At 34.1% G+C, this 9722-nt stretch overlaps 1 protein-coding gene across 1 annotated transcript; it reads right to left on the bottom strand.

The window, feature by feature from the left end:
• Window positions 1-3919: 3919 nt before the first annotated feature.
• Window positions 3920-9434, bottom strand: LOC142623494 (cholesterol 22-monohydroxylase CYP90B51). Its single transcript, XM_075796925.1, has 8 exons — window positions 9039-9434; window positions 8606-8930; window positions 8362-8514; window positions 7996-8247; window positions 7822-7914; window positions 7617-7695; window positions 7391-7497; window positions 3920-4546 (listed from the first exon to the last, which is right to left on the bottom strand). Exons 1-8 carry the CDS (start codon window positions 9239-9241, stop codon window positions 4292-4294), a joined length of 1467 nt encoding a protein of 488 aa, XP_075653040.1. The 5' UTR covers window positions 9242-9434; the 3' UTR covers window positions 3920-4291.
• Window positions 9435-9722: the final 288 nt, after the last annotated feature.

Genomic DNA, 9722 nt, shown 5'->3' with positions numbered 1-9722 from the left:
ACAACGTAAACTATGAATTTTCTATTAGTTTATTTTAAATTTGTTGTTGGGCTTACTATATATTCCCCATATTTTAGATAAAATTGGTTTGTTGTTGGTTTTTTTGTGTGTGTTTAAAAATATCAAAATATTGTTAAAAAGATCATATTTAAGCTTATTTCAAGTGGGTTTTAAAAAAATTTAGAGTTAAGGTGTTCAATTTTTTATTTTAGCATGGTCAAATATATATATATATATATATAAATTGCCAACTCATGGTGACTATGAAGTTGTTGTTAAGGTCCTTTTTGTGCGGGGGAACTCTTCAATCTTCTCTCTCGCCCGCAGGACATCTTGTTAAAGAAACTAAGTCTATTAATTGTGGGTTCGTTACGAACTCATTTCTTCTCTTATATTAAAAGGCAAACCAATGCTGGTTCCCATGCCTTGGAGAGTTAGATTTTTTTTTTCTTTACTATTTTGGATGGAATATATTCCACCTGATATTTTACATTTGAGAGTAATCATACATATAACATTGCCTAGACGTACCATGCGGTGGTAAGTGGTAACTCTATATATATATGTCTCAATTGGGTTCAATCACATATCCAAACACCTCTCCCAAATCCCAGGGACGACTTCTCAAAAAAAAAAAAAATCACATATCCAAACACTGCTCAATTTTCACAAAATTATTCATAGAACATATCTGATACTTTGGAAAGGGCAAATTCTTTGGTGGTAGGAATTTTGGAGTGCACATCAAGATTGGGAATACAAATGGAATTAAAAAGTCGCAAAGTAACCAATTGAGCCGCCAAAGGAGACCGAGTAGCGATCGAAAATTGTAAACGACATTCTTGATTTCTTATTGTCAATCAAGAAAATTCGAGCCCCACTGCCAAGACCTTGATGAAATTCGATTGCGGGTCTTCTACTACTTCATGGACCCGTGACAATAATGAATTCTTATTAACTAGATCTTCTACTCTCTCTGTTTTGTTTTTGTTGAGAAAAATATTAGACCTACTGTTTCAATTCTTCCAATTGTGCTTGGTTGATTACTGAGACTGGTCGGTGGACTATTGACTATTGAGTGAATCCACTTGCGATTTTTCTATTTTTTAATAAAGAACCACGAAGGTATGTGAAAATGAGAGGCGTATGGGAGTAGATGAGCAAATGGGAAGGGGTCCCAAAAGCAATCAAAGATATGGTACCAAGTACCAACCAAGAACTTTTTAAAATCTTTTGAACTTTTTCTCAAGGGGGGAAGATAGAAATATACGAGACTGCTGCCTAGACGACAAACTAGCCTTAATTTCCATCTCAGTTTCAATTCTATTTTGCATTGCAGTTCCCTAGCTATTTTGTTGGCCATGACAGTTGGGTCCTTCAACAAGACATTGGGAACTAATCAAACTATGTCACAGCTTCATAAGGGAAATAAATAATACTAATAATAAGCATCAATTCGCAATGAGCACCAATTTAGATGGAGGAAGACCATTCCAACCAAATTATAACGCTGATAATTATAACCGACACTTTTGCAGGGAGCAGTTTCCTGATTATGTGTGGTGTTAGGAAAAATGGATTTTACAAGTATTTGGATGGCTATCTTGATCCAAAATTAAAGTGGATTCACACATTCTTATAGATGGATCTAAGTTGGGAGGTATTCTCCTCTGTGAGGAGATTAGCATAATGTGATGTGACCACTTGTCTAAAACAACAAAACTATTAAAGAGTAAATGAGAAATTAACTCCTAAATGGCTTTTGTAAGTATTTGGGTGGCCTTCTTTGAGCAAAAATTAAAGTGGACTCACATCCTGTGAGGCAGATCCAAGTTAGGAGGTATTCTCTTCCGTGAGGAGATTAATATCAGGTGATGTAACCACTCATCTAAAAAAAAATTAATTAAAGAATGAATGAGAAATTGATTCCTAAATGGTTTTTGCAAATATTTGAGTGGCTATCTTTGAGCTAAAATTGAAGTGGACTCACACATCTTTTGAAGCAGATCCAAGTTAGAAGATTCTCCTTCATGAGGAGATTAACATAATGTTATGTGACCACTCATCTAAAACAACAAAACTATTAAAGAGTGAATAAGAAGCTAACTCCTTAAATGGTTTTTGCAAGTATTTGGGTGGCTATTTTTGAGCCAAAATTAAAATGGACTAACACTTCCTTTGAGGTGGATCTGAGTTGGGTGGTATTCTCCTCCATGAGGAGATTTACATCGTGTGATGTGACCACTCGTCTAATATGGAAAAACTATTAAAGAGTGAATGAGAAATTGACTCTTCAATGATTTTTGCAAGTATTTTGGTGGCTATCTTTGAGCCAAAATTATAATGGACTCACATATCCTTTGAGGTAGATCCAAGTTGGGAGGCCTTCTCCTCTGTGAGGAGATTAATATCATGTGATGCGATCACTCGTCTAAAACGTCAAAACTACTAAAGAGTGAATGAAAAATTGACTCCTAAATGGTTTTTGCAAGTATTTGGGTGGCTATCTATGAGCCAAAATTAAAGTGAATTCACACATCCTTTGAGGTGTATCCAAGTTGGGAGTTATTTTTCTGTACGAGGAGTTAACATTATATAATGTGACCACTCGTCCAAAACAGTAAAATTATGAAAAAGTGAATGAGATATCGACTCCTAAATGTTTGTTGAACATAGTTTAAATTAATGATGAGTTTATATATAACTTGAGTATTGGGTTGAGCCCCAAGAGGCACTCCACTTTAGTGGAAGGGAATGACATAACCAGTGGACCTTCCACCGCAAATGTATGTGTTTCACCTCACTGAGTTGAGGTAAGCTGGACTTGGTTGGCGTGGGCACGAGTGCGCGTGTCAGTGTTGGGCAAAGTCCTAGTATCAACTTATTATTTTTTATTTAATTTGTGCATTTCTATTTGGCTCGTCCGAAACACAATGGAACAATAGGCGGTTTGCTATTGCACATTTTTTAAATAAGTGCAAGTGTGTCTATAAATAAGATTTCTTTATCTCATTTTAGTAATTAAAAAAAAAAGTTTTAAAAGGTTTTTTTAAGGTTTTTTTTTTGGATAGTCATTCATAAAGAAGAAGGCATAATTTTATTTGCTTTGCATGGAAATTGTTGGGCTTCTTTTGTGTGTTGTTAATCATTGTATTCTAAGAGGCAAACATCCATATATAAGTCTCAAAAGCACCAGTAAAGACTAAAGATAATGTGAGAGGTGAAATCTGTTTCAAGGAATTAGTGTCAAACACTAATCTTGATCAGATCTACATTGATCATTCTGCATTCATCTGGTTTGTAAGTATATATAATTATTCATATATATATATGTGTGTGTGCGCGCGCTCATTAGACAAATATTGTTTTGCTTCTTGTTCTTGTTCACGTAATCACAACAGTTATTATTTTGTGCAATATTTCCAACTTTTAGCTCAAGACTCCTCGCCTCCTCTTGCAGGTAGCAATGTTATTGCTAAGCGAGAGGGTTTTGCATCATCAATATGCATGTCAAACGTCAAGGCCATTGTTTGCTTCTAGGAAAAGGCAACGAGGGAAAAATTATATGGAATAATATTAATAATACATAGCTTAATGTTGGGTATATTATTGAATGCCAAAAATGACCTATTATCTACAATTTTAGGTACAATTCAAATCCAATATATTATATACTATCTATTATCGGAGTTATATATGTCTCAATAAATTCTAACAGCACTTTAGCAAAATTAAAAAAAAAAAAATTATAACAGTACTGAATAGACCTATCACTATGCCATATCTTCTATTATAGATTCTTAGGATTCCCTTGTCTTTCAATCAAACGCAATAAGACACAAATCATTCATATATATATATATATATATATATATTGATGAAAGACACAAATCATATTTGGATGATACAGAAAAGTACGTCTAATTAAAGGAAAACCATATATAATATATATTTAAAAATGAATACAATTACTCCCAAGTCCCAACATAGATCGAGGGACTAGAGGACAATAAATTTACAATTTAAGGGGTCGGGGGAGGAAGAGGAATATGTGGTCCTAGGATCTTGTCTTGTGTACTTTCATTTTCTTTGTCTTCCTTTCTGTTCATGTGAGCTTACATAATAATGCCAAAATAACTTACATTAAGCCGTCGGAAAATCCAAGAACTCAATCACGTCGTCTCTTCTTGCTTTTTTTTTAATACGTCCACCATGAAAGGCTATGGCTGAGACTGAAGGAAGGGTCTGTTTTTATCGTTTAATCATGCATGGGCTCTTTGTCTTTTATTAACTATATGAAAGTGTAGTGTCGGACTCTGATTGGTAAGCCTTTCGGAAAATCAACAAAGGGGAAGGCAAAAGCTTGATCTATATCAGCTAATTCCCAGTGGTAGTTGAGGACTAGATGGTGGATGAAAACTGCCATTTCTAGTTTTGCTAATTCTGATCCGGTGCAGAGTCGCGGTCCGCCCCCAAATGGCAAGAAGTTGTTACTACTTGTCATGCTAGGGCAACCAGATGATGAAGATCCCGGCGTCGCATTATTCTGCTCAATATCATGACGGGAATGAACCATAGAAAAATGTTAAAGCTACTATCAAATTTATTATACAATATTTATGAATAGATTTAATAACGAATGTGATTTGCGAACTTCAATAATATAGCAAATGAATGTTTAAACAACTTTTTATCATAATGTTTAAATAATAATCTTAATTCATAGAAGATGAGTCTAACATTCATTGATAAGTCTAAAAACACAACATTATTTTACAACTGCATATATGATTTGTATGTTTTTATTGGAGAATAAAAAATATGGTGTTAGTAATTAATATATCTAACTATCTAAGAGAAATGACACTATTTCAATCATTACATGCCATGTCAACATAAATAGAAGACTGATTATCAAAGAGAGAGAGAAAGAAAAAAGAAAAACATATATCGATCTTTCTAGCAACGACTCTGACAAAGATTAATAACTTTCAATCTCTACCGCTGTGTTTCATGGTCCTTTTGAGACAAATTTTCGTAATTGTCTCTTTCTTCTATGTCCTAAATTTTCCAAGTGAGATCACGCTATACGAGAGAGTTTCTGTTTTAAGTTTGAAGTTTGAAGTTTGAACCCAATAATTATATCTACTATTCACTTTCTTTATTGTATCACAATACAGTACTCCACTAGCTAGACACTTGTGGCTACGCTCACAAGAAGGGCACACGGGTTACACAGAACCCTACTGATAGGAACTAGTTAATAAAAAACCGAACGACACAAGTTCAGGAACTATTGATCAAAGACTCGTTTGAGATAGGGCTCAGCTTACGGATTACGATGACAGAATAGACAGGTACCAAATTTACTTCCGAATATCCAATATACTAAACAAGAGGCTGTCTTTTTCCCTCAAGGGTACGTTAACACTAACACTATAAAACACAAGCTTTGTCACTCTCTAGATTGAAAAGATGATACTAATTGAGGAAAATATATGTGGACACTCACGTGTGGCAAGTTATACTTGGTTCAAATAAAGGAAAATGCCTTTCTAACTATTACAATTAAAGAAAAGAGAGACAAATGCTAAAAAGTTAGTAGCAATTCTTTTTTGATGAACAAAAGTTAATAGTAATTCTAACACCATTCTCAAAAAATTGTGGTATTCTATAAATGAAGATGAGGTTAACAACTTTGAGAATAATAATTTGCCAGACTCATCTTATGGGCATTTCATCATTGTCGCACTATATTTATTAATAATATAATCCTTATTAATTTGCAGAGTTCCATGCTCTTCTCCACCTTTAATTAGCTTTTATGCTTTAGAAAGTAAGGGCCTGTTTAGTTTTATTTTCATAATTAGTAATTTAGAAGATATCAATTTGATATACTATAAAAATAGATTGCTTTAAAAAAAATAATGAACATTTTTTTTCCTTATTCCTTACATGAATACTTAAATGAATGTTTATGTATATTTATAGTCATATGAATTGTTTAGATAACATAATGAATCATTTAAACTGTCACATAATAGATTAGAAAAAAATCAAATAATAGGTTGGAAAAAATTTCTCCGACTCATTTGAACCATTGCATTATAATTTTTTGAAAACACATTCACTTATGTGATTTATCAAACTACATAATTCCATTTTTTTTTTATATCAAACAAACCCTAAAATATCTCCAACCAAGTTTTCTCTTTTTCCCTTTATCTTTTTTAGAATTTGGTTAGGACCAGTTTGTGAAATGGCCCACAGGGAAAAAGCACTCATGCACGTGCATGTGAGAACCCCACATCCACATGGGCTTTAATCATGTCAAACCCCAGGCCCCCCCACACGCACGCAGACCAGAGAGAGAGAGAGAGATGATCACAACTTGTGAGGCCAGTGGCCGTACAGTGTGAAACATTGGTTCATTGATCATGACAGTTCATCAGGAAGGAAATCCATGAGATCGTAGCATGCCTTTGTAACTATCTTGATGCCTTATCCTAAATGCAGACAGATATGAACGGCTTTTATAGAATGTTACAATACCCTTTTCTTCTCCTATTCTATTCTGTTATTCTTCTACTCATAAACGGTACTAGCTAGAGTCTATTTGCTTTGGTTTTATTCTCCTCATCATTCAATTATGCGAAGATATTCATTTTAGGGAAAATGTTATTGGTTAAGGATGAGTTATTGTGGGCCCAACTAATAGAAAATAGGTATGAATTAAATAACAAAACTAAAAATACTTTTAAAATGACAAGCGAAATTTAAAAAGAAAACCCTCTAATAGCTCTATTCTCAGTAAAGTTGGCTAAAAATTATCTCTCTATCAGCTCTACACCCTATAAAGTTGGCTAAAAGTTAACCACATCGGCTCTATTTAAGTGCCTGTTAACCTTTGATGAACTTTGAATTTACTTTATTTTTTAATGTTAATGTGCAAGTATTTAATGAACTTTATCTGTTGGAATTTGACCAAATAATCTAATAAACATAACCGTAATGAAGTTTTCAACAGTTAAGGAGCAGTGTTGGATTCTCTGTTATCATTGTCAAGAAAACCAAAATAACAAAACGGGAAACAAAACTAAATCTACTTAATTAATTTTGACAGCAATCCACCGTTCTCAGACATTAATAAATTGGCAGAGAATCAAATTATCAAAAGTGGGTCTACAACCAATCATCCAATTCTTGCCAGTGAGAGCCACAGCAATAAACCAATGAAAGTGCCTGGGGGACCTCTGCTTAATCAAAACCTATTCAGCTTTTGTTTCCCTCTATTCTATTTAATAATTTTTTTTTACCAAAATATAATAGTAGTAATAAAAAAATGATGTTCATCATGGAAGGCATGCTGTCAAAGGCTCTCAGTACTGACCTGCCATCTCCATGGATTGAATTGTTGAGGCTGGTCAAAAAGTAAAGGATCCAAATGCACGGCTGATATCACCGGAAGCACTTTCCATCCACATGGAATGTCATAACCTTTCAAACAGAATGAAAAAAACAATTTTTAAAACTCAAAAAGAAAAAAAAAAATTCAAACCGGGTCAGATTCCGGCAATCATTCATTGAAAACACTAATTTTATGTGACTTGTCCTACCTCTATACCGAACATCTTTTAATGCCTTTCTGTGGAGAAACCTCACTACATTACCAAGCCTCAGTGTCTCACTAATAACCTTCACGAGACACAGAATATAAATATATATATATATATATATATATTATATTTTAATAGATAATTTCATTTGTAAGTTCCAATAATTTTAGTACAATATTATTTTAATACTTCTGAGAAAGCTTACACATTGTGTGAATTCCATTTTCTTGTAGTCATCCCAATTCAATTCAATTTCTCCTAATTGCTTTTTGGCACTTGCAATTTCATGGTGCTCTTCCTGAATACACACACAAAAAAGACTTTAAAAATGATACCATAAAACTTAAAAATAAATGCCTCCAAGAAGGTATATACTTACTCTTAGTTGTTGAATAGCATTAGGACAACCTTGCAAGAAGTATATAGCTAAAGCTATGGCTACTGATGAAGTTTCATGGCCAGCAAAGAGTAAGCTCAGAATCAAGTCAAGAATTTGTTCAGTGGAAAGATTAGAATGCTTCAAGACCCATCCAAGAAGATCATCATCATCCAAAGTTTCTCTCCCCTCCCTCATTTTCTCTATTCTATCTTCCATTTTGTGCTCAATAAACTTCAGGATAGTTGATCGAGACTGTGAAGCAGGCAGAGTATATATCAAACAAGAAGAAGCAAGTGAAAAAACCAAGACTTTGTATTAAATTAAACATTCAGAATTATAGTCCAATGGGCTAAAATGAACAATTACCTGTAAGGCCCTTCTATATGCAGTCCCAGGAAAATTCAAAGGAGCAGACACAACTCCTTTCATAAAGGTAACATATTCTTTCTTAAGCTGCTCAGTTTCAGGAACTCCAGGATCCATGCTCATGATATGTTTTGCCATTAAATTGAAGGTAAACTGCAATTCTAGTTAATAAGCTAAGATGATCCAATTAATAAATTTGTCTTTTTGAATACAACAACATACTACTTTTACACTTTTTTTTTACCTTCTTGGCTTCATCTTGTGCTGAAAATACAGAATTCTCTTTCCAGGAGCTGAGTACAAACAAGGTATGCTTCTCCACCTCTCTCAATAGATGGGTTCTAAGCCTGGCATGGCTCAAGAAGTTGAGTGAGATACTCCTCATGTCTCTATGCATGTCTCCAACTAATACCAACATAGACCATTTTCCTAGAATTCCACCTATGCTTCTAGGATAGCTGCATTCAAATAATCTTCCTTCGTTTTGTAAGATGAATCTATTTAGCCCAGCATCTGCCGAAACTATTGTTGGCTCTCCAAACAAGTTAGACTTATAAATTTTTCCATACCTGCAGAATGAGTAAGAGCTTTAGCTTTTTAAGTGCTATATTTTGTATAGAACAGAACATGGTACTTCGGTTTTGAAGTCTTTATTTTGTTGATGTGTGTGATTTTACCTTGATATGTGTTGCTCCATGAAGTTTCCAATTGAAGTAGCAGAGTAAGGCTTAAGATAGCCAATAGTTTCACCAAGAAAAGGCCAGCCCAATTTGCCTGGTGGGAGATTGAGTCTGCTTTTCTTTCGTTTGACGAGAATGAAGATCAGAAGTAGAGCTAGGATGGACGGAAGAGAACAAACAACTAGCCCTGAGTCAGGCATGGAGACTGGCTCACTCAATCTGTGTGTGTGTGAGTGTGCTTGTGTGGAATTTGCTTAGCTGGTTCTAAGCAATTTGAATCAGATATCTCTGCTTCTTATGAAGTTCTACGTTAGCTGAAAATGGACTTTCTTTTCATTCAGGAGTTTTAAAAGTCACTCAGGCAGGTGTCTTTTTAATGCAACCAAACTTCATGAAAGCTTTGAAGCCAATAGGCTGCTTTTATAAGCTTCTCTTCTGTCTTTAAGCGATATTAGCGGAAAGGAGCATGGAAATTGGCTTTACACTTGGAAACGCTACTCTCTAATAATATTATGCATTTGTTTAATCTTAGAATTTGTTTTGCTCATGATTCATGAGTAACTTTTCTATAGCCACAGTTTGATCAAACTTTTTGCTAATATAATCCTATATTTTGTGATAGCACGACATGCAAAAAGTAGTAGAAGTAATAAGTTCTTAAAAAAAAAAAAAGGTAGTAGA

Source organism: Castanea sativa, chromosome 2 (assembly GCF_040712315.1).
Source record: "Castanea sativa cultivar Marrone di Chiusa Pesio chromosome 2, ASM4071231v1".
In the NCBI taxonomy this organism is placed as follows: domain Eukaryota; kingdom Viridiplantae; phylum Streptophyta; class Magnoliopsida; order Fagales; family Fagaceae; genus Castanea; species Castanea sativa.
This window is presented reverse-complemented; position numbering and strand designations above follow the sequence as displayed.

Excerpts from the sequence above, each read along its gene's own strand:
- LOC142623494 (XM_075796925.1), bottom strand. The coding sequence starts at position 9,241 with ATGCCTGACTCAGGGCTAGTTGTTTGTTCTCTTCCGTCCATCCTAGCT. Across the intron at positions 8,515-8,605 it reads CACAAGATGAAGCCAAGAAG|TTTACCTTCAATTTAATGGC; the intron begins GTAAAAAAAAAG and ends CTAGAATTGCAG. Across the intron at positions 8,248-8,361 it reads CATATAGAAGGGCCTTACAG|TCTCGATCAACTATCCTGAA; the intron begins GTAATTGTTCAT and ends CCTGCTTCACAG.